Raw genomic sequence first — 25512 nt, 5'->3', positions numbered from 1 at the left:
TATGATCATCCTCATCTGGCAAAATGTTAAATGAAATCAAATCAGAGGGTGATTAATAAGAGGTACATGGCAGTAGGTGTCTACGAAATTAGAAAATAAATTGTCATACCAATTTCTTTACCTTTGTGTGATGTGTATTGTTGGTTTGATTGAGAATCTCTTCTGAAAGCTATGTGCCTTTCTCTGTTTCTTTGAAAGATTTCATGAGAGGAAAGTGTGCTCTTTGAGGCACTGATAGAAATATTTGGGAAATGAGGTGTATAATTGTTTTCTGAACCGGGTGCTGTATGTGGAAAGATACAGAATGTTTGTTAGGTTATTTGACATTAAAAAGTACCAAGTCAAACTGTTGGTATTATATTAACGCTGAGTATTCTCTTCTTACCAGATTGTCTAACAAAATTGCTAGAGGATGGTAGTTGTCGCTGTGGAGTTGTTTCAGCACTGTGAGGTCTGGCTCTTGGTAAGTTTGTTATATCTTGGAAGACTCTGGAAAAAACTGTCTGTACTGAAATGGAAGAATTCCTTTCACTTTGGTTTTCATGAGTAACGTTACTCAGAGGAGAAGAAGTTGAAAATATTCTGATTCTTTTCGTTGTTCTTGGAATACTTTCATCCGGAGGTGCACCGTCATTCCTCTTGTTCATCTTCTCGGTACCAATAAGTTATGATAGAGCTCAACAACGCTTCAATATTACTTGTAAGGTGTTCTCGGACTCAGAAAAATTCTTTCAACGATTTGTTCCGATATTGCGAGTATAAGATTAGCGTGATTTGTGGAAAATATAGGATCCTAGTGTATTCTTAATTTAATTTCCTATATTAATTACACAATTTGGTTATATGGCATTTAACGAATATGTGTTATTTTTCTTAGAAGAATTTTAAATCTTTACTTGGTATGTAATGGAAAGTCGATTTACATTATATATTCATTATTTTCTTTTTTAGCAGTTCAGAAAATATATGATTTTGTTATTTTTGGTATAATTTATTTTAAGATCTCATATATGACTTTTTTAGCAGTTCGCAAAATATATAATTTTGTTATTACTGGTTTTATTTCATTTGAAACCAATTTAATCACCCTATAGCCCTTATCATACGATTTTAAAGTCTTTTATCAATAATATACTCATACGCGGGCTAAGTGTTCTTTTTTGGTCGTCACTTTTTTATGTCATTTAGTATACTGACGTTTTTGTATATATAGATACATTACAATTAGACACATATCCACCAACTATCGTTAACTATGTAGTTTTAGCATATGATTTCAGAGAAAGCATTACATAAAAGACACAGAAATATTAATAATAGGAAAAGGAAGCATATTTTATTTAAAACCAAATAAAACCAAATAAAGTAAAGGCAAAAGCAATATTACTTATTGTCTAATAAGAGAAACCTCTCAGCTTATTGAAATGTTGCAAAGTATTTTAAAAGCATTTAATATAATGAAATAGTGCATGACTCCTCATTGTTAAATTCCAGAGATAGATGATCACACATTTTGCACGACGCGCCCAACATTTTCTTCCTCAATAGCGTTGGTGATAGAACCAACACAAACTTTTTTAGACGATGACGTTTGATCGTCTGGACCATCAAACGCTTCATCTTTGCGTTTGGAAGATGGAGTAGTTGAATCCGAAGCAGATGCGTCATTGTTATTAAGAGAGTCAGCTAACATAACTGTCTCCTAAAGATTCGAAATAACCGAGTCAGTATTGTAAGAAAATACTAATATGATGGTATGTGATAGATAACATGAAATGAATTTATACCTGATCTCCACTCACAATACTTGCTAAATCGTAAGACCCAAACGATGGTTCTTCAACATTATTGATCTCATCATCCAGCCCCAGGAAAACGTGAGCAACCTTGTAAGTATCACTCCCATCTCTGATGTTATCTTTTTCAACACTAACTACAAACTGGAAGGTCTTCCCAACCAAGTTCAGAAATGGTTGAGGGATTTTCGTTGGGTCTTGTATCTTATAACAAAAAGTGAAACAATCGTAAGACTTTAAATGGAAATATTTAGAATGTACATAATTACAACCCAATGAAAATCTAACCTCATCGTAATTACCATCGAGCATCTGAATAGAAGATTGGTGGGTAAGACTTGTTGCATCGGTCTCGAATAGCACAAATTTAGATTGACCAGTAGAATCCATGACACAAACTATCAACTTATACCTAGAATATTAAAATGAAATATTAGGATTACATGAACAATTGGGTGATACAACTAAAGTAACTAAAATTAATAAAATATTATTGTAAATATACTAGGTTCGGACCCGCGCTACAGCGCGGAAAACTTGTATTTTGCTAACATTATTAATATATATATATATATAATGATGAGTAAATATATATATATTAGAACCAAAAAAAGTAGTTGGTGTGTTGAATGATAGTAATAGTGTGTAGTGGGTTTTCTTTGTCTATAATAATAAAGGAGAAGAAGTAAACGATGTTTTTTATAAGATATTTGCATAAGTATATATAAGTAATTTTCACCAATAGTTAATATTCGTATCACTTAATTTCAAATGTGAAGATCATTTTTTGAGAAACACATTTGGTGTTTTCAAATCTTTTTTTGTGGGTAAAAATTTATGTTTTAAATTTAAGTATTCCAATTTTTTAACTATGAAAATAATTATAAGTCCATATCATACTATGGGTGAAGGCTTGTTAATTTGTGTTTTTGGGCTTTTGTTAAATAAGTTCTATTTTAACAATTTGTGAGTATTGGGCCTCGAAAATGTAGGCCCGAAATGTTTTCCTTTTTGTTAATAGTCAATGTATGAACCAAAAGACTTTCCCTTTCATCTTCCTTCTTCTTCTTTGTCTTTATTCTTACCAGCACCGATTCTTTCCAAAAGCAAGACTCTTCAATAATGTGCATAGATTGTTGCTAACACCATTTCGAGGGTATCGCCAGAGTAGTCTCTATTTTGCTTCCAAGAGTGGACAATCTTCACTTGAATACGCCACCCAGTTTTGTAAGGTTTGATGCTAAGCAAATCAGTGATTACGGTGTTCGAAGCCATTTCGATTAAGTTTGTAAAGTAGAGAAAGTGGACAGAGTATAAGGTTAGGTTAGCATTGTTTATATAGTAGAACTTAGATACGCACAATTAGGGTTTGGTATTACGGCATATTCGTTCCATCTTTAGCATCTAAAAGGATCGATATTAAATGGTTAATATTTACTTAACAAATATACTACTCGTAAAGGAATAAATTAGGAGAGTTAAGATATGATTGAGAATTTTGTTCGGTATTGGAGATTTCTTGTTGTGATTTCGTAATATACGCACATACGATTGAAATCTTAGGTAGTTATTAATATTTATTGATATATACTAATTTAGATAATTCCCAAATATGATTCGAATAACTTGATTGCCAAGGGTTTTTAAAATCTCGTTTTTAAACAAATAACAAATTAACCTGCGATTAATGTGGGAGTAGGCAAAAACCGGATCCGTTTGTTAAACCATTTTGATGAGGATCCATCATTTAGAGTTCGGGTTATTTTTTTAAAAAAGTCCGACCCGGAAATATTAGATGTACTCCTCTTTTACAAATATAGAGATACCTTGGTTCAACCTTCGTATGGATTTCAGGACATCCTCTGCATGAGAAAAACGTTTTTTTGTTTTTCTTTACAACATCATTCTCAACTTTAGGGACTTTGTAGGCTGTTTTGTTGCACTTCAAGCAGACAAAGTAATACCAAGCAAACTCGATATCAATTGCATAGATTGTCGCCACGACCCTAAATTTTCCTTCCTACATTTTATGTGGATAAAAAAAAAAAAATAAGCAACCAATATTAGACATATAATATGAAAAGAATGTAGGCGTTTTCATGAGTTTACCTCATAATAATTTAAGAGATTAGCTATGGTTTGGATCGGGTGACGACGATTTTCCTCAGCTTTTTGCTTACTTTTATCCACCTTAGGAACTCTTGCTTTAACCGTCAAAGCGAGGCCATCTTTGGGGAGACTACAAAAAAAAATGAGTAAGTATATCAGTTTGAACCAAACAATATGCTATGCATATATGACTAATATATATACGAATGTCTTACTTGCCAACAAAGTCTAAAACGGCTGGCAAGTCAGGATCTATTTGCAGCAATGACATTTCAAAAGCATTGGATATTGATCTTTCACCTACATTAAATCAAAGTCATTGAGCAAATTATTTTAATTAATGTTCTAAATCATAGTTTGTGTTCCAATGTTACCTTTGAAGGAGTTGATTTTTGCAAATCTCAACAAACAAATGAATTTGTTTTCACCATTGTTAGCACAAGCATCAAAAATGCTCTCAGCAAACGTCCCCCAAAGGGTGCACGATAAACGTTGGTCCCTATAAAAAAGGACATGAAAATATATTTGGTTATATTAACTATAATAAAGTACGAAAATGGATAAGTAAAATTATAAAGCAGATGCTCGTAAACAAATGAAATGATCAACTAAAATCTCTTACAATCTCTATATTTAAGATTAGAGAAAAAAAGTTCTTTCATATAACACACTTCTATATAATGTACGTACGCAACACTATATTAAATCAAAACTATTATACTGAATCTAAACGTCTTTTTTAAGAGTCCAACAATGAAGATTAATGTATACGACATTTTATATAGAAGTATAAACATTATCTAAAATTACCTCGTGTCTCTTAGTTCAAACTCCAATTTTTTTTTTCTTTGTTTTCCACCAAATGAGTTTTCATTTCACCAAGGTTGACAACTTGCCCAATAACATCTGTAACATGAAAAACCATTAAAGAAGCAACAAAGTCGGTTGATTAAAGACTGCAAATATTATTAGTCAGAACTTATAAGAATAATTACCAATCAAGATGTTTTCAGTGAGGGTTCCATCATTATGAATTCTTTCGAAGTCCACCAAATCCAAGTACATGTCATCTGACAGAGACGCACAAGGAATGATAGATGTAATATTCATCACAGCCATTCGGTAAGCATGTTTGGTAACTCTAAAGCGACCGGTCGCTTTAGTCAAGATGAAGTTCTCAAAGATTCTCCGTTCACCAGCGACTATCAATCTCTGGAATTTAGAGAGCTGTTGTTTCTTGATAGTAGCATGAATGAGAGTACCCTACAAAGAAAAAAATCAATACCAAAACGTCTTAGTATAAGTAAGAATCCAATATTACGGATACGTTTTAGTATAAAAGAATCCAATATCAATCTCTAAACGTTTTAGTATAAGTAAGAAGAATAACTTACGGATACGTCTGCTAACACCATTTCGAGGGTCTCGCCAGAGTAGTCTCTGGTTTGCTTCCAACAGTGGACAATCTTCACTTGAATGCGCTACCCCGTTTTGTAAGGTTTGATGCTAAGCAAATCAGTGATGATGATATTAGAAGCCATTTCGATTAGATTTGTAAAATAGAGAAAGTCGACACAATATATTGTTAGGTTATCATTGTTTATATAGTAAAACTTAGAGAGCCACAATTAGGTTTCGTATTAGATGGCTAATTAAATGGCTAATTAAATGACAAATATTTAGTTAACAAATATACTAATCGTAAAGGAAGAATTGTGTAGATTAAGGATATAAATTTCGAATATTGTTTGGTATTGAGATATTTGGAAATAATTTGGTTGTGATTTGGAATATTGTAATCTTAGCTAATTAATGTGATATCCGAAATTATAGCTTTTCCTAACTTGTTCCGACTAACTTGATTGCTAAGGCTTTTTAAAATCCCGTATTTAAATAAAGAAGCTGCGATTAATGTGGCTACAGGCAAAAACCGAAACCATTGGTTAACCCAATTCGTTGAGGATCCATCAATGCAATTTCGGGTTGTTTTTTTAAAAAAATCCGACCCGGAACTATTAGATGTACTCCTCTTTTACTAATATAGAGATTTAAACCCTAACCACTATTTTATAAACTCAAACTGAAATATAATCTCGTTTAATTACAAATTATAAACACTAACCACAACTTATTCAACCCAAACCGAAATATAATTTCGTTTAATTACAAAATCTAAACCCTAACCACTATTTATCAACCCAAACCAAAATATTGTTTATTCATAAAATCTAAAATCTAACCACTATTTTATAAATTCAAACAAAAGATATAATTTTATTTGTTTATAAAATCTAAATCTTAACCACTCTTTTATAAACTCAGACCGAAAATATACTTTCCTTATAAAAATCCTACATAATTTGTTTCCTTCAGTTGTTTTATTTTATTGATTTAATTTTATTTTTTAAATAGAAAATGACATGTCATATTATTGTATTTTGATTGGCTAAGTAAGAGCGGGTGAGCCCAAGTATTTTTCAATTTTGTTTATATCCGTGCATAGCACAGGCTCAACACTAGTATAATATATAAGTAAACACACGACATATTTTTAAACACACAAACTTAATCAGTACAATCAACTTAATTCAAAAACAATAAAGCTTTTAAATCACACATTAAAAGAAAAATAGCTTAATTAGTACAATAAATTCAATTCAAAGTGCTCTAATACCTTTGGTGAGGTCGCCGGTTCGAGTAGCGCTTGGGACGAAACCATATAACATGTTTTGGTTTCGGGCATGAGGGGACGTATGGGCTTCGGTCCAGAACCTATTTGATTATTCAAAAAAAAAAAAAATACCTTTGGTGAGATAAACATATATCACAAGAATTTAGAGTTGATAAAGAGAAAAATAGGTTTAGCTTCAATAAGTCTATAAATGACACTCATATAATTTTATAGGGGAAGAAAACGAATGAGTTCAACCCAAAACAAACCCAGTCAAAACCAGAAACTTGAATGTGGAAATACTTTGTAATCGAGCTCACAATCAACCTTAAGTTTGGTTTAACTTGAAATACAGTCGATTGATTGAAGGCTCAATCATTGTGACGTTGGAGACCCTATATTGCCTCCCATTGATCTTCCAATCAACCTTGAGGTCGATTGAAATGTTTTGTGGCTCCAATCTTGATCCAGATGAATTTTTTTTATTTTTCGGACAAACTGTATGAATTAGCTTTAGATTTGGATGTATATAACTCTTGATCCGCCGCTCCGTTTGACTCAAAATCACATGCGTTGAAAAGCCAATTCATTTTTCCTAAGACTTTAATAAAGGAATCTAAAGCTAAATCATAAAGAAAATTCTTCATATAATGCGATATTTTATTTCATTCAGATCGATCATGGATAACCATCTCTTTAGTTCTTCCATTCATCTTTCTTTGGTCATTCTTCCCATGATTCATTGACCTCTCCTAAATCTATTTTTATTATCGACATTGGTTCATTCTTCTTATTTTAGTTCCTTATTGTTCCATGTGACGCCAAAACTCAAATATTGATTATAGTGATGTTAATATGGGTAAACCCACCCCATTTATACCCATCCCATTTAAACCTCACCCCATTTACCTCAAACCCATTTAATCCCATTTAAGTTTAGATCCATTTAGTCCTAAACCTATTTAAATGCTCTCTACCCATTTAACCCATTTAGACCCATATATTAATTTATAGTAAATTTACAATATAGCTAATAACTATTTAAACTATTGATTATTTTTTTGACTTTAATGGAAAATAATTATATAATTATTTTTTACAGTTTTGGCGGAAATACATGTATTTACGATTTTCACGGAAAACACTATTTTTACGGTTTTGGCGGAAAAACACAATTTTACGGGTTTGACAGAAAAACATTGGTATTACGGTTTTGACGGGAAAACACGATTTTATATTTTGGTGGAAAAACATGATTTTATATTTTGACTCAAATTGAGTTTATCTAACCTAAAAGAGACATAAGCAATGCAAATATGTACTTAAGTACATACTCATGAATGCAAAATGATGGAAAAAAACCTCTAAGATATCATCCGTTAGAATAAAATATAATTTCCTGAAAAAGTACTTTGTGTGGCAATCGAGTCTCACTGATGTGGAATAAGATTGTGGCAATCCAACAAACAGGGGACCTCCGATATCGAGGAGCTCTACAAGCTTGGTTTGAAACAAGACACTTACACATACACAAATTTTTTTTTTGACTCTGGATTAAGCTTTGTTTCAGTCATAAGTTTTCACTTTTCCCATTGTATTAAGCAACCTCAAAAACAGCTGTTGTAAAATTTTATTTTTTTGTTTTAATATAATTTAACATTTTATTCAAGAATAAAAAATAACAAAAAACAATCGAGTTTCCTCACTCTTTTTTACTTGTCACAATGTATTGCCCTTCCACGCATATTGTAGTTGAAGTGATAACATATAGCAATTTAATTTCCATATGTATATGACTATTTCTTAAGAAATATTTTAATTGCTTTTCAAAATAGTGATTGGGGCTAGAACTTTGTTGGTAGTAAGCACTCACGATTAAAATTTATCTTTATTATCTGCATTAAATGAAATAAAATTTCCGCAAACAATATTATTATTGTGATTGTTTTAAAGACAACATCTCCACAATGTAATATCTTAATAACATTTTTATATCCAACAGCCACATGCTTTTAAAGGCGCACCAGGTTCCTCTCTGTAACATACTCCGTGAGGGTAGCCCCTTTCATGGCATCTTTTGTCGCATTCTGGAGTTGTCGAGCAAGAACCTATCACAATAACTCCAGCTTCCACATTTTCTGTAATATGTAACAAATTACTACAAAACATAAAAATATAAATAAACAAGTTATATATGTTTAAATTGAAATTGTAGATTGTTGCATACTTGGGATGAAGAGAACAACCAAACACAAGAACACAAGAAAGAAATATTTGCATGATGAAACCATTTTATTTTATTTTTAAGGATGAAATATAATGGAAACACTTAGAGTTAGATATATATATATACCAAAAATTAGTTCCCTCCATCAATGCAATATCTCAAAATATTTGGAATATTTATCATTTAAAAATTTGGTCAACCCGTTAATTTGTATTCCATATTTAGTTTAACTATATATGATAGCTCTATATATGTAAAATATATTAAATTTTGACCAAATATTCAATATACATGAATTTATTTATATATGGAAAAAGATGGTTAGTATTTCAAACTGGAAAATATTTGTAAAGAACAATTATTTGGTTCACCCCTAAGGGTAAACCTATCTCATTCACGCCCTCTAAGCTAACAAATCAGAATTAACCATGTCATCTAATTAAATTAATAAAAATAATTCATATTTATAAAACCAAACCAAAATTTAATCTTGCTTAATTACAAAATCTAAACCCTAACCACTATTTTATCAACCCAAACTTAATATAATATTTTTTTGGACAAACTGAAACTGATTAAAACTTAAAGATTTTTACACTGCATGGGAGGGGGAACTGAAAATACCCACAAGGGCTAACAAAAGAAAGCAGTAGGCTAAAACAAGAGCTGCAATAAAAGCAGTAAAGATAGTAGCAGAGGAGTTGCACAACAAAACTATATCATGGAGGATCCCTTTTAGCTTCATAGTAGTTTCCTTTGCATTGATGAGTGAAAGCATGCCTTGAGAATCCCACAGCCTTGAGTATCCCACAACACCTTTTGAAAGGCAAAATCCAGCTGATCAGTTGCCAATATGAGCGATCTCTGCAATGCAAGTGCTTCCAAAGCAAGGGCTGTGGCAACATAGTCATCCACAAGGAAAGGTGCAATACTGAAACAATCAGAACTTTTAAACGTCCATCCCAAACATCATAAACAATAAGCGACAAACCACTCTACCTCCTCATGGCTAGAGTGTTGTGATAAGCTTCGAGTGAGACATGCAATAGGGAAATTTAAGTGATCGAAACAGCTAGCAAAAGTTGGGCGAAAACAGTCATCAACAACAATTCTAGCTTATGCATCAAGCAGAACTGTTTTAGATTCAATGCTCCATATAACAGTACCACTAATCACAAGTGAAGTAGTTAGGAGGAAATTAAGCTCCGTAACGGAGAGATTATAGCTATGAAAGCTCCAATGAACCAAATTAGTTTGCCGGTTGATGTTGTTGAAAGATCTCTGTCCAAGCTGCCACAAGACAAGAGACAAATCGAGATAGGATCTGCATAATGCACTAATTGATCGCATCAAGGCGATAAGAGTGCTACAAGAGAACACAAATGTAGACAACAAAGTATCCAAACCCCTAGCAATCAAATTTGCTAACCTCGTATTCCACAAAGCCATAACCACACACTCAACAAACATCCAAATCCTTTACATCAAAGGAGAGTTAGAGTGCGAAGAGAAAGAGTGTACATGGGGAGTATCAATGACAGATTACCAGATCTAGCAGAAGGGAATTGGACGAACGAGACAAAGGTTGTAAGAGATTGGAAAGCATTGGCTGAGGAAGAGAAACTCCAAAGAAGAGGCAGATCTGAAGCTCCGGTGGAGGAGCATGAGGAGGCTGAAGAAATCGTAAAGCAACGAGAGTGGCTCAGAACACCAGAGGAATGGAAATCATCATCTCAGGTATGCGCTCGTCGGAGAACAAAACGTAACCAGAGGATCACCCGGAAGGACTCACCTTAATCACAATCACCAATCAAGAGAAGCGGTTGATGGAGGAGCAACACTGGTGGAAGAAGCTCATGTCGTCGAAGGAAGCGGCGCCTTTGGTTTTTGTGTCTTAATTTTGTTCACTTATAAAATTTAAACCCTAACCACTATTTTATAAACTCAAACCGAAATATAATCTCGTTTAATTACAAAAGTCTAAACACTAATCACAATTTATTCAACCCAAACCGAAATATAATTTCGTTTAATTAAAAAATCTAAACCCTAACCACAATTTTATCAACCCAAACTGAAATATAATTTTGTTTATTCATAAAATCTAAACTCTAACCACTATTTTATAAACTCAAACAAAAATATAATTTTATTTGCTCAAACCGAAAATATAAAATCTAAATCACTCAAACCGAAAATATAATTTCCTAATAAAAATCCTACATAGTTTGTTTCCTTAACTTTTTTTGATTTTAATGATTCTAATTTTTATTTATTTTTAATAGAAAATGACATGTCATATTATTGTATTTTGATTGGCTAATTAAGAGGGGTGAACCCAAGTATTTTTCAATTTTGTTTATATCTGTGCATAGGACGGGATCAACACTAGTATAATATATTAGTAAACACACGACATATTTAAACACACAACCCTAATCAGTACAATCAACTTAATTCAAAAACAATAAAGCTTTTAAATCACACAATAAAAGAAAATAGCTTAATTAGTACAAAAAATTCAATTCAAAAACAATAAAGCTTTTAAATCACACATAAAGCTTTACATCACGAGTAGCTGGACATCATGGCGAAGGAAGCCAGACGATTCCAAACAAAGCTGGCCAAGAGACGTTGCCGGATAAACAAAAGCGCACTTCATCTAGTTGTAGAGAGGGAAGAGAGACAAGTGCCGAAGATACCATGTGCTTTGTGACAATGATATAGAAATAACACACTTCCAATTAATCAATAAACCCAAAAATTAAATGAACCAATGTTTGCTAGAAACAAAGATCCAGTTCCCAACTTACAAGAGTATATAAGAGAAACAACTCCAATAAGATTGAGCAAGCACCGATTACACAGAGAGAGATTGAGAGAAAGATTAAAAAATCAGAACGGGAACAATTTTGTAATGAAGAAGATGATATTTGCTTCTTCCTCTTAAGCTCAATCGACTGAACACGCTCCACACGTTGATTATTCTCCACCACAATTCTCTTAGTTAATTTCCACCACAGTAACCTTATCCTCTTATTTGGTGACATGTGTTAGCTTTATTTTTATGCTTATTGATGATTTCTTGTAACAAAGCTCCCATGATTGGAGAACCTTGTCCTCAAGGTTCAAGAGAAGGAAACCGGCGCTGAATGTCAAACAAGTATTACCATGTAGCCTCTTCTTCACCTTCATTCTACTATTTAACCAACACCATAATCGCAGCACGACCTTGCCTTTGAACCATTTTCCTGTCCAGGATAACTTTAGGTTCTTGGAGAAGAACATCATGGACTATCGTTGGTAACTCAGTTGATGTTTGATAATTTCCCACCAGCACCTTCAACTGCAACACATGAAAAACCGGGTGCACTTGAGAACCACCAGGTAGAGCCAGTTTATAAGCAACCTTACCACATCGATCAACAATTTTATAAGGTCCAAAGTACTTGGGAGCTAACTTCTCATTGCCTCTGGTCACAACTGATTGTTGTTTGTAGGGCTGAAGTTTCACATAGACATAATCACCAATCTCAAATCTCCTTTCGGTTCTGTGTTGGTTAGCAAAGATTTGCATTCGATGATGAGGTCTTAACAAGTGAAACTTTAAAATCAGAATCATACTCTCTCGCTCCTGCAACTTTTAGCCACAACCGCAACCTTAGCCTCCCCTGGTAAGTAAGGCAAATGTAAAGAGAGGTTGAGTTATAGAAATAATGATGTTTTGATGATGGGTGGTGATTTTATGTACATACATTGTTGTGCACACATTCTTAACTTGATTGCCAATGAAGGTCTTGATGATATAAGTAAAAGCATCATAAGTGTTTGTAATGATGTAAAGTATGTGAGATCTTCTACTCCAAGGCTGGAATCATTTTAGTGTTGGGTGGAGGTTGAGAAGATAAAATGAGGAAGTGTTGTATTCGATTGTGTTACTAGGTGGAACTCAACCTACTTGATGTTCAAAAGTGCACTTAAGTATAGAGTTGCGTTTGATAGGATGGCTGATATGGATAAACCTTATGACGCATGGTTCAAAGAGCTTGATTCTAATGGAAAGAAGAGGAACGGAACTCCATTGGCAATTGATTGGGATAAAGCTCGTCATATGGTAAAGTTTTTGAAAAATTTCTAAGATTCGACTTTAGCCTTCTCTCCTTCTATAAAGGTGACATCAAATGGTTGTTACTGAGATTTGAAAAATTCAGTCCGGTGTACAAAGTATGGCTTTAAGTCAATATTATGATTTGAGAGATATGGCTTCTGCAATGGCGATCAAGTTTGGTAAATATTAGGAAGGTACAAAAAAATCAATAAGATATTAATAGTGGCTGGTGTACTTGATCCTCGTCGTTGATGGAAATCTCAAGACAAGAAAGATTCAATCTTGTTTAAGATAGCTAAGAAATGAGATAGCTCATTTACGAGCTTTATTGTGTAGAGAAACTAAGAGAAAAGAGACTTTAGATTGTCACCAAGATCTAAATGATTTTTTGATTGATCTCTTACAAAGATTAAGAAGAGAGTTACCATTACACAAGTTTATATATAAATCTCTCTTGATGAAAACACTAAACACATGGCTTCATTGGCTGTTGCTTGTGCAACTAATTGGGCCTTTAATGTGTGCTCCAATACTCCTCTGCAAACTTGGTGTGGGGTGAAAGCAATACAACAAGTTTGAACCTCAAGTGAAGATGATTGACATGAGAATGCATTATCGAAGTAAGAACGTTAAAAAGTAGGCGGATGGCTCTAACTCACCACGGAGAACAAACATAAGTGTGAGAACAGTTCATCTCTATACTTGGAAAGTTTCGCATGGCTCACTCAGAGGTACTTCTTAGACTTGGAGAGCTTAGTCAATCTCACTTAGAGGTATTTGTGACTTCTCTATCTCACTAAGAGTTTGGGAGTCCATTACCCATTTAACCCTTCTAATGTGTCTCATGAAAAAGAAATTTTTCTTCCCACAACTACTTAATCCTACTTGCTATTTGCTTCTCTTTTACTAGCCAACCACAATTTGTATTTTTGGCAGTTTACCAAACATCTTGTGCGCGCTCACCAAAAATCAGAAATATGCAGCCATATCATAACCCAAAACAGTCCTTTTGCATTCTATCTTCTCAATTCCAAACCTAGAGATCTAAAACCAGTAGCTATCCTTCTCAAGCTATGACAAAGCAACACTCCATGTTCTGTCTCAAAAGGAACATAAACGGTACCTTAAATATGGTAATGTGTACGCTTGATTTTGTGTCGTTGGTGACAGTCTCAATCTTGGAACTCTCTTTATACCACCTCTAAACCATCTTCTCTTCGTCTCCACAACTTCTTACCTTTTATGTTGAAGAAGCAAACACCATATATGAACGACGGCTTATGACCTTTCATGTTCCTCATACCGATTAATTTAGTATCTTGTGCTTGAACCCCAACTTTCAGCTTCAATTTTAAATCTTCTAGAAGAATCCAAATCATCTGAGTTCACGCACTCTAAGTGTTCGACGAAATTCCAGCTCCGAGATTGTGTGGAAAATGAAGCTGATTGCAGATAAATCTTGATGGATTGGCGTTGATTAAGATCCCTAAAATCGACTGTGTTTGGGTTTTCATCAAGAGAGATACATATATAAACATGTGTAGTGTGAAGAAGATATGTATCTTTGAGAGTTGCCTCATGTGGTAACTCTCTTCTTAATCTTTGTAAGAGATCAATCAAAAAATCATTTAGATCTTCGTGACAATCAAAAATCTATTTTCTCTTAGTTTCTCTACACAATAAAGCTTATAAATGAGATTTAATCTTTCTTGTCTTGAGATTTCCATCATGGTATCATGGCTTCATGGGCTGTTTCTTGTGATACTAATTGGGCCTTTAATGTGTGCTATAATAGTCGTAAGATGGTATTTACATTGTTCAGCTTTGAATCGTGTGCCTATTTCATGTTCAGCTTCAGAACCCTAATCTTCTCTGAAGTCTCATGAACAAAATATGCACCATAAATGCTCCTCTCCCCCACTTGAGTCCAGCGTAGAGGTGTCCGACATGGCCTCCCATACAACGCCTCATAAGGAGCCATCCCAATACTCGCATGGTAGCTATTATTATAGGTAAACTCCATTAAGCTCAAGTGATCTGCCCACTGACCACAACAATCCAACACACACATCCTCAATAGATCCTCAAGTGTCTGAATAGTCTGCTCTAACTGCCCGTCTCTCTGAGGATGGTAAGGCGTATTCATATGCACCTTAGTGCCCATCTCCTTCTGGAAAGCACTCCAGAACGCAGAAGTGAACGTTGAATCCCAGTTTGACACAATACTGGCTGGTACTCCATGAAGTTTCACAATCTCTTGCACATATTTCTTAGCTAAAACTGCCGCTCCATCGGTCTTCTTAATAGCCAAGAAATGTGCAGACTTGGTCAGACGGTCAACAATAACCCAAATGGCATCCTTGAACCGTGACATTGGTAAATCCACAACGAAATCCATCGTGATCATGTCTCACTTCCACTCTGGAATAGGAAGACTCCGCATTAGTCCACTTGGTACCTGATGCTCAGCGTTCACTAGCTGACACACATCACACTCAGATATTGTAATGCTCCTCACCCGGATTATGAGAAGATTCATGCAGTATGGTAACGTTCGATCCAACCTTAGTACCTTCCATTGGTAAGGCTATCTAGTAAAGTGTTGGCAGCTTGGGTCAAGTTTCCAAGAGTGTTTAGTGACTTAGGTATATTTGGTTAAGAAAAATAAGATTTTGTCTGTTAGATTTAGAATCGGTGCGATAAGGATCGTTTAGGTATGTTCGGTGGTCGGAAATCTCTCGGTACGGCCTTGTGCCATGTGCGGATGGAACAGACGGCCAATGAGTGGCCAAGTAAGCTTCTTAAAGGGTTAAGCCGCCTTACTGTTTGGATAAGGATGACCTCTCAGTCGTGTGCGAGCGTGATTGGTCCGTCCGTCCGTGCTTATCCGTTCTTATCCTTATCCGTTAGTGAAGCTTATCCATTTCCAAAACCGAACCTATAAATACCCCTCCCCCCCCCCTTCTTCCATCATTCTTCACTTCCACTCTAAACACCAAAAAGTTTCTCGCTTGCTCTAGGAGCTCTCGGAGAGACCTTCAGCCGCCGATCGAGTTTCTGTGAGTTCCGGTCGTGTGTGGTAGCACGCGACTAGGTTTATTTTATTATTTAAGTTATTATTTATTTTAATATTCATTTTAGTAGTTATTTGAATAATTTATTTATTTAGTTATTATATTAGTATGAGGTTAAGTTTTCTTACTTAACCTAATTTCAAGTGATATCTTTGTGATGATTACTTGTTGGTGTGTGATGTTATTGGTTATGCTTATGCATTGTGTGGGTTGAATAATTAGCAATAGCCGGGTAGTGTTATCCTCGTCGTGTATGATACGTTAGGTAACGTGATTATATACGAGGCTCGGGGCCGGGTCGCGATGGACTGAGCGACTACATGACGGTGTAGATTTAAGGAATGACAGATCTTCTATAGACTCAGTGTCTAGAAGTGTAGGTCATTACCTTGAGGATATCATTGATCCGTAGAGAAGGTCTTTCAGGGGATAGTGGATACATTCATATTAGCGTTATTCGTAGCATTATATTGATTGTGGCCGTAGTGCCGTCTTATGCTCATGAATATTATATTTCTTGTGATTGGGGAAAATGGGGTTGGGTTTACTAACGGTAGAGATCTCGGACTCACTGAGTAATGCTAGATTACTCATGATACTTCCATATTTGTTTTGCAGGTAACCAGTAAAGGGTTGTTGTAGAGGGAAAGCTGGACGCTAGGAAAGCCAGTGTAGGTTTACTGCCTTTCTGTAAAATTATTTTTTCAAGTATAAGTAAATAACCTTTGGAGATTAGTTCCCGCCCGAATAAAACATGTAAGATTTGGTAATGTGTTTTGAACCGTATGTGATATATATTATGTATACTAAGGATGTTTTATATATCGCGGTTGGCTCTTAATGATTATGGTCTAGTCCGGGCCGTCCAAACATTCGCTCACGGTAAGGGTTGGCAAGCCTGGATCCGTGTTCGAGTGGGATGACCTCGTGGTACGGACGACTAAGGTGTCCGAATTCGTTTCGAGAACCTCGGTTGACTGTCCGCGTGAGTTATCACGTAGCATCTTAGGCCGTTCTATCTCTAGAATGGTTCGGGGGTGTTACAGATACCCACTTAGTCACATCCTTCTTCATCCAACCTAATGATAGTACCTCTTTACATCTCTGAACATCTTGGTTGCTCATGGATGAATAGAGAACCTACTCGCATGAGCCTCGCTCAAGATCTACCGTCTCAACTCCTCATCTTTGGGCACACAGACCCGCCCATGCACAAGGATAGTACCATTGGTTGTAAACTGATACTCCGATTCAGTATCCTTATAAGCATTAACCAGCCCCACATTCTTCTCCTAAGCCGCTCGAACTCTGGTCAGAAGGTCTGCTCGGTTAGCTGCTTCTAACTAGTGGCTCTTGAGAAATAGCACACAACCGCAAGGTGCTAAGTTCTCCCACCAAGGTCTCTATATCCTGCCCTCGAGCTGAAGCCTCCCGCTTCCTGCTCAGAGCATTTGTAACCAGATTAGCCTTACCGGGATGGTAAGATATCTCCAGATCGTAGTCTGCAACCAACTCCATCCAACGCCTCTGCCTCTAGTTCAACTCAGGCTGCGTGAATATATACTTCGCCCATATAGATAAGATCTCCAGATCTTCAGTGCGAAGACTACCGCTGCCATCTCCAAATCATAAGTAGGGTAATTGCCCTCATGCTTCCGCAACTGCCGCGAAACATAAGCAATCACCTTACCCAGCTGCATCAACATACAACCAAACAAACTCTCGAAGCATCGGTCTACACCACATACAGCTCCCCCTTCTCCGGCAAAGCCAAAACCGGCGTACTCGTCAACATCTCCTTGAGCTTAGCAAAACCCTACTCACACTCAGGTGTCCAAACGAAAGGAACATCCTTCCCCGTCAATTTGGTCATCGGCTAAGCTGTGCTGGCAAAGCCTTTCACAACCGTCTATAGTAGCCCGCCAATCCTAGAAAACTCTGAATCTCTATGGCATTATGCGGTCTAGGCCAATCTCTGATGGCTTCGATCTTCTCAAGATCCACAGAAACTCCCTCTGCAGACACAATATGGCCCAAAAAACCCATCTTTCTCTGCCAAAAACTGCACTTGCTGATTTTATCATACAGCTTCTGCTCCCGCAACTTCTCCATCACTACCCGCAAGTGTCCCTTGTGGTCCTCAGAACTTTTAGAATACACCAAAATATCGTCGATGAAGATGATAACAAACTCATCCAGAAACGCCTGGAACACACTGTTCATCAACCTCATAAATGCTGCTGGTGCATTCGTCAACCTGAAAGGCATCACCACGAACTCGAAATGTCCATACCTCGTCATGAACGCCTTCTTACAGATATCCGCCTCGTCGATAGGAATCTGATGGTATACTGACGCCAAATAAATCTTAGAGAACCACGTAGCTCCCCTCAACTGATCCAACATCTCGTCAATCTGCGGTAGAGGATACTTATTCTTCATCGTGACTCGATTAAGTCCCCGATAATTAATACACAGCCGAAAACTCCTATCCTTCTTCTTAACAAACAACACCAGTGCTCCCCACGGTGAAACACTAGGACAGATGAAACCCTTACCCAGCAGATCCTCCAACTGCTTCTTCAGTTCAGCCATCTCCGCTAGAGCAATCCGGTACGGGGCCTTAGACAGAAGCGTCGTCCCGGGCTCTAACTCAATCGTGAAGGGATCCGACCAAGATGATGGTAACCGCTTCAACGACTGAAACACATCCTCGAACTCCTAAACCACCCGGATCTTATCTACCGCTACCTCTCCGACCGTCTCTGGCATCACGACCGTTGCCAAGTAGGCTTCCTGCCCCTTCCAAATCAAATTTTCCTTCTAAATCACCAAACTCCCTGAAATCGGTCTCACACCTTGACAGTACAACTTAGGTCCGGGCCGCTCAAAGTAGACTCTCCCCCGATGACAATCCAGATGAACTCTGTGCCGATCCAACCAATCCATGCCCAGAATAACATCATACAGCTCCATCGGACTAATGTACAAATCTGCCGGCATTGACTCTCCCGCAATCAGCACATCCACACCACTAGTCCGTCCCTGAACCGCTAGCAACGCAATTCTAACGGCTCCGAAATAACCATCATCTCCTCGGATGTTACCACCCGCCGTGCACTCCAGAGTAATAAAGCTATTCGTAACTCCAGAATCGAACATCACATGGGACAAGAACCCGCCCACCAACAGGGTTCCTACACAAACCCTTTTCACTAAGACCGCCCACCAACAGGATCCCTACACAAACCCTTTTCACTAAGACCGCACACCCAAAACCAAAGGAAAAGAAAACAAAATCTGAAACAACAGAAAGAAAAAATACTTGGCTCTCCTGTCTCCACGGTCGAGTAACCCCGCGATCCCTCGATCTGCGCCACCGGAGGTGCTCCCAACTGAGCCACAGGCTGCCCTCACGACTTCAATCCTGGCTGCACCCACTGCTGCACCACTGGCTGCATCACCGACTGCACCGCTGCTACCGCCATCTGTTGCATCTAAGGACACCTCGTTTTGATGTGCCCCATTTCTCTAGAGTGGTAGCAGACACGGGTATCCATCCATTGGTCGCCCTTCTTCGGGCAGCTCACAACCGCGTGATCAGTGTTCCCACACCTGAAGCACTTCCGATCCCCCTGACTCGCTCTAGAAGTGTCATCCCACTTCCTCCTCTGTCCCTGAGAAGGTTTGCCAACTCTGCTCGAAACCAACTGTGATTGGACCTTCTACGGCTGCACTGACGGGCTAGGAACCATACCGTAACTCCTTAACTCTTCCTCAATCCTTGCCGCCACCTCAACCAACTCCACACACGATGCATAGGCTCTCATCTTGCACCGCACCCTCATGTCGTGGCTGAGACCCTTCATGAACCGACGCACTTGCATCTGCTCAGGATCTCCCGCACCATCCGAATACACCAAGGTCGGCTAAACTCTGAATCGTACTTCCCCACTCACCGCTCACCCTGAGTCAATGCCAAAAACTGTGACTCCATTCGGTCAAGTGCCTCCACCGGGAAGTACTTGGCATTAAACTCTGCCAAGAAGTCCCCCACCATAAATGTGCATCACCAACCAAGTAGTGAACTGCTAGGTCCACCTGGTACGCATTCGGGTACCTCATCAAAAGGAAGTACCGCTTCAATCGCATCTGCCACTCATCTGCTACAGCCGGATCGAAACCTCCAAAAAACAAGGACATCCCAAACCGCTGCAGCTGCTCTAACATCCGTAGATAGTACGGCTGCTCGACCACCGCACCTACCCCCTCGGGCTGCACAACCCCGACATCGGGCTGCACTCTGGGCTCAACAGGCTGCACACCAGGCCTAACGGGCTGCACACTAGACCTAACGGGCTGCACTCCCGCCACTCTTGGCGGTCCAACTAGAGCCTGCACCGGTACCGCTTCCAGTAACCGCTCCAAAAGCTGCGTCAGCAAATCCGTAAGCCGATCATTCTGACCCTGGGCTCTACCTGCTGAAACACCCCCAACCGGGTTTTCAGCCACACTAGTACCGTTGCCGGACGAACTGGCTCCCACAGCACTCACACTAGCACCACCCAAGGATCTCTCCTGATGTGACTGGAATTCGCTGACAAGCTCGGCCGTAGCACTCCAGTCCACACTTGTGTCGCTACCCGAGGCAACACCATGCCCCCTACCGCGACCACAACCACCAGCTCCACCTCTAACCATCTGCATCACAACAAAAGGCTAAGAACACCAAACAAACATCACCAAAACACACAACTTACCGTGGAATCTCATTGAAGGGTCAAGAGGATGATCTAGGTCTCCATGCTCACACAATTGATTAACACACAAATCAATTAGCATGCAATCCACATCATTATTTCTCATCAACGAAATTCACACGTCACATCAAAATTACCAATTTATTCTCGCCCTAGAACCGTAAGGGCTCTGACACCAAAATTGAAACAACCCATCCCATTTTTTTTTATAACATGCAAACCAGATTAACCCATTTAGACCAATCAACTAAACAACTCCAATTAATTAAACCAATTAAACCAGACCAATCAATAATTAACCAGCAGAGGACTTAACCAAAATCCAATAAAAACAATTCCATTAACCAAACAATTCAACAATATTATTCCAGAACATGATCATCCTAACATGCTCCTAAATTTCTTTCTAACATCCTAACAAATCCAACAATAATCTAAAACACCAATGAGCGTCTAGATCATCCTCCTCTCCTCGCTATGATTCCACGGATCACACCTTTGCTTTACTTGCATCACAGAAAGAGATGCATAAGTATTTCATAAATACTTAGTGAGGCAATCATCCCACAACTGGCTATACACACAAGTAGCAGTGAACACATTCAAGTATTAACTCAAACAACCACAAATAAGTCACGTATCAACACAAAATGACCCGTTCTGACGAGTAGTGTCGATTGAAACCATCCGCTGGTGTCGCATGATACTCGTGACCATCCTCGCAGAAAAGAAAGTGGTGTCGATCGACACTCGCCACTGGTGTCGATCGGCTTCGATGACCGAAATAACACTTCCTCAGGCTCGTACCAAGACACCAAAACACATAAACAAGCGCACAAACAAATGAATCAATCATCAACCAGAGAAAACACCCAAAATATGCATCAAATCTGCTTAGATCAGCCTAGTCATGTACGCACCTTTGAAAAAGGACTGAAACAAGGACAAAAAGCTCACAATAACAGCAGCAAAGGACCCTCCTAACACCACTGCTACAAAATCTCTCTTCTCAAGAATAGAATGACCAAGAACAGGCCTCAAAACACTCTCTAACCTCACAAAACCTCTCAAGAGAACTTCAAAACTTTTAGAGAATATAAAAACCGGCTACAGAAACATAAGGTCGACACTTTACTTCTTTTAAAGTCGCACCTAGGTTTAACCATTCAGTAACCACACGATTTTGCAATTAAAATCGAACCGATCTACCCGAAAAGTGCTGGTGTCGAGCGACACCCTTCAGTGGTGTCGATTGACAACACCCAAATCGGAACACGGGCGTTACAACTTTACACCATTCAAGGCCCATATCACACAAGAGTTGGTGCACCGCATCTCACATGACTTTATGGAGCTTAAAATTGATGTTTCCGTAAATGGCTCATTCCAAATATTCCCATGGCGACCTAGAGAGTTTCCATATCACTTAGAAGCTTCACTACACCATCTAGGATGGACCACACCACACTTGATCAGGAGGATCAAGTCTGAGCTCTACTTACCTTATTTGGACCCGTTTTGCATTAACACACAACGACTCCTTCCTTCTTTGTTTGTGTACGTGTTTAAGGCTTTTTCTAACATCAAGAAGCTCCCAAGACACTCAACATATCCCCCAAACCGTCCAGATATAAGCCCAATCATATATCACCTTTTTGGCCAAGGATTCCACCATAAAGACTCCAACGGCTAGTTTTTGATCACATATCTTATTTCTTTGTTTAGATTTTAGAATGTTGTACTCAGCCCTATATAAGCTGATCATTAGTCACATTGTAAAAACCCCCTTTGATCATTTTAAAGTAATAGCAAAGTTGTTCTTGTCAAAGTTCAAGTCTTTGTCATTGTTATTCATTAGTCTTAAGTGAGTGAGTCTCTTAAGCCTATCAGAATCTGCGGATTAAGTTTGTTGAGTGATTCAACATCCTTTATTCGTTCATTTACCGAGCGAGTCGATTATCCCACCGATTGAGCGAGTCAATCACCTGAACTATCCCCTGTACCACCCCTTAATTCACGAGAGAGTGCTTCCAGCTCGTGACTTCCACCTTCTGCAAGCTAAGCTTGGAATCTCTTTTTCATCAAGTGATCTAAAGTTGGAGTGATTCCAATCTTGTATCATCTGGTATCAGAGCTTCAAAAGCTCCTATCCAAGGTTGTATCCTTTCAACCTATATTTTTTTTTCTATTTCTTTATTTAATTTTTTTGAGTATTAAAAAATATAAAACCCAAAAAAAAATATTTCTTGCTTTGTTATTGATTATTTGCTTCATTCTTTTATCAAAAATTAAAAAATTAAAAAAATTTTGATTTATTTTATTTTCTTATGTATTTCGGATTTATTAATAGAAAAGCCATAAAATCATATTTCTTTTATTTTTAAATTAATTTTCGTAATTTTATTTTTATAATAACAATTTTTTTTTTTCCATTTTGCTATTTAATATTTTCGAATTTATTTGAAGAAAAAAAATTCATATTTCTTTTTACCATTTATTTGTTATTTTCTTTCTTGTTTTATCTTTCCATGATACGTTCTTGATCTTTCTCTTTCTTTTGTTTTGTGCAAGAGAGTATTCAAGGATTATAGCCATGGAAGGCTATTCAACACAAGAACAAGAGTCCTACGACTCCAGCTCCTTTGAGTACGAGAAAGAAGATACAAACCAAAGTTTGTTTGATGAATAGGATGAATATGAGGCAACACCATGGCCTCATGAGATTACTCAAGGTAAGACTTTAGCGACAAAGTTGATGAGGATGAACCTGAACCAAAGCCACCAGACCACTCCCTAGATGCTACTAATTACCAAGGTTGGTACAATGAAGAGGACGATCAAGCGAGTGAAGCTGAACAATTCCATGGAGATGATTCATGGCGTGGAGATGATGTTTCTTATATCAGCAATGAAGAGGAGTCATGTTGTGAGGAGACTAATTCTCAGTTCGGTCAAGAAAAAGAAGACCTCCATCAAGAGGAAGAATAGAGACCATAGTGTGAAATACCTTACTCCGACCATGAGGAAGATTACCAAGGAGAAACTGAATCTCAATTCAGTTTAGAAGAGTTTGAAGCAAGTTTTGGTGATAGATCAGAACTTGAAGAAGAGTTTAATGAAGAGTATGAAGCCGTAAGTGAGGCTGGAAGAGATGATTCAGAAGGAGAGTTTGTCAAAGAAGATGAAGAAGTAAGCGAAGTTTTAAGAGATGAGTCCCATTACATTAATTTTGCAGGCCATCACCAAGGGCCAGAAGCATACTTGCGTTGGGAAGAAGACATGGAGGATTGGTTATTATCTAACCAAATTCCAGAGGAGGAAAAGACGGTTTATGCGTTAACGGAGGATGCGTTTAGGCGTTGGGAACAAGATGCATATATTCGTCTTGAATATGATGAACCGAATGCTTCTTGGGTAGAGATGAAGCAACTTTTGTATAAAGAGTTTGTGGAGGATAATAGCGACATGCGTCAATACAATTTACGTATCTACACCAATCCCGAGCCAAGAAGATGGATTTTAACAAAGCCGAAGGCTACACCTAAGAGAGCTTTAATCCCCAAGCCAAAGACGACAACTACAAGTACTCCAATGGAGAAGAATGAGTCTAAGTCAACAGCTCAAACAAGAAAAGAGGATAAAGATTCAAATCCACAAAACATAGCTACAAACCCGAGAGTTAAGTCATTGCATGATTCACAAGGCAAAGGAACTCAAGGTAAGTCTTCTAATCTTTCTAAGTTAAAAGATGTGATATGTTATAGGTGTCATAAGAGAGGACATTTTGCTGCAAATTGTTCAGCTAGAAAAGTAGGAAGGTTAAAAACTATAGAGTTTAAACCGAATGCTAGTCTAGCTACAACAAGTTCAGAAAATTCAGGTTCTTGTATGATACACTTGCTCTTGTCAAAGTATGTTAATTCAGGTCACACTATGGAGCACAAGGATATAGAAGTTGAAAGAATTATGAGCATTGAGAAGCAACCATTAGAACTACTAGTAAGTGGACTTATAACCTTATTCGATATTGGAATAATTCCACCATTCATCGTTGCTTTATCTTTTCTGTTTTTTATAATTCATTTTCAAGTATAATGCACTTGATTTTATTGTCAAGTTTCGAGAAAGATACAGGAACCATAGAAGCATACAATGGCCATCAAGAAACTACATCCAAAAGGAGTTTAAATTTGAAGAAAACAGAGAAACTAGCAAGGCGTGATAACATGCACCATATTCAAAGCTTAGATCGTGTTTCTCAGCCACTAAAGAAGAAGAAGATGATGACTTCAACAACATCATGCTGGGAGAAGAACCACCTAATGCACTACGCATAACCAAGCTACAACAATACAAAGGTAAGACCCTAAAGTCCAAAAATCAAATGAAGGCTAACTTGCTTTCTCTTGGTGCAGATTGTACAGTTTCGAAGTCGAAACTTTTTCAAGAGAGAGGATATGATGCGGACATCGAAACCAGAATAAACCGGGAGCAAACCAGCCCACACACCAAACCGGTCAACATGGAGCATTTTGGAGAATGCTTACCTACATGGAGTGCTGAACAAGCTCAAGGCCTAGAGTTAATTATTCACCAGCAAATCAACCCTAAGAAGACCAATGGTTCAGGAGGAATCATTTACCATGCAACTAATTCAGCGATGGTACATCCTGACGTACTAGCTAAAGTTCTCCCTGACAGACCTGAAGTACTCGCTGACGAACCTAAAGTAGTACAAGACCAGATGAAGTTATTCAAAGATGTTTC

The 25512-nt window shown here is 37.6% G+C and overlaps 2 protein-coding genes and 1 long non-coding RNA gene across 3 annotated transcripts; 1 reads left to right on the top strand and 2 right to left on the bottom strand.

The window, feature by feature from the left end:
• Positions 1 to 1504: 1504 nt before the first annotated feature.
• Positions 1505 to 9810, bottom strand: LOC17874538. The gene is made up of 9 exons (XM_023778381.1): positions 9803 to 9810; positions 9584 to 9734; positions 4901 to 5168; positions 4121 to 4205; positions 3906 to 4035; positions 3623 to 3816; positions 2085 to 2208; positions 1788 to 2000; positions 1505 to 1702 (listed from the first exon to the last, which is right to left on the bottom strand). Exons 1-9 carry the CDS (start codon positions 9808 to 9810, stop codon positions 1505 to 1507), a joined length of 1371 nt encoding a protein of 456 aa, XP_023634149.1.
• A 2084-nt stretch (positions 9811 to 11894) lies between these two features.
• Positions 11895 to 12612, top strand: LOC111829386. The gene is made up of 3 exons (XR_002832872.1): positions 11895 to 11976; positions 12063 to 12190; positions 12304 to 12612. It is a non-coding gene; the product is annotated as an uncharacterized LOC111829386 (long non-coding RNA).
• Positions 12613 to 17884: 5272 nt separating this feature from the next.
• Positions 17885 to 20686, bottom strand: LOC111829380. The gene is made up of 6 exons (XM_023778377.1): positions 20011 to 20686; positions 19738 to 19883; positions 19576 to 19662; positions 19311 to 19516; positions 18818 to 19121; positions 17885 to 18685 (listed from the first exon to the last, which is right to left on the bottom strand). Exons 1-6 carry the CDS (start codon positions 20684 to 20686, stop codon positions 17885 to 17887), a joined length of 2220 nt encoding a protein of 739 aa, XP_023634145.1.
• Positions 20687 to 25512: the final 4826 nt, after the last annotated feature.

Source organism: Capsella rubella, unplaced genomic scaffold, assembly GCF_000375325.1.
Source record: "Capsella rubella cultivar Monte Gargano unplaced genomic scaffold, Caprub1_0 scaffold_13, whole genome shotgun sequence".
Classification (NCBI taxonomy): Eukaryota; Viridiplantae; Streptophyta; class Magnoliopsida; order Brassicales; family Brassicaceae; genus Capsella; species Capsella rubella.
The sequence above is the reverse complement of the archived record's forward strand: the minus strand, read 5'-3'. Positions and strand labels throughout refer to the sequence as shown.

Excerpts from the sequence above, each read along its gene's own strand:
- LOC17874538 (XM_023778381.1), bottom strand. Across the intron at positions 5,169-9,583 it reads AAGGCTGTGGGATTCTCAAG|GGTACTCTCATTCATGCTAC; the intron begins GCATGCTTTCAC and ends TTTTCTTTGTAG. Across the intron at positions 4,206-4,900 it reads CACTGAAAACATCTTGATTG|GTGAAAGATCAATATCCAAT; the intron begins GTAATTATTCTT and ends GATTTAATGTAG.
- LOC111829380 (XM_023778377.1), bottom strand. The coding sequence starts at position 20,686 with ATGGTTAGAGGTGGAGCTGGTGGTTGTGGTCGCGGTAGGGGGCATGGT. Across the intron at positions 19,663-19,737 it reads AGTTAAGGAGTTACGGTATG|GGACAGAGGAGGAAGTGGGA; the intron begins GTTCCTAGCCCG and ends AAACCTTCTCAG. Across the intron at positions 19,517-19,575 it reads GGAACACTGATCACGCGGTT|AGAAATGGGGCACATCAAAA; the intron begins GTGAGCTGCCCG and ends CTACCACTCTAG.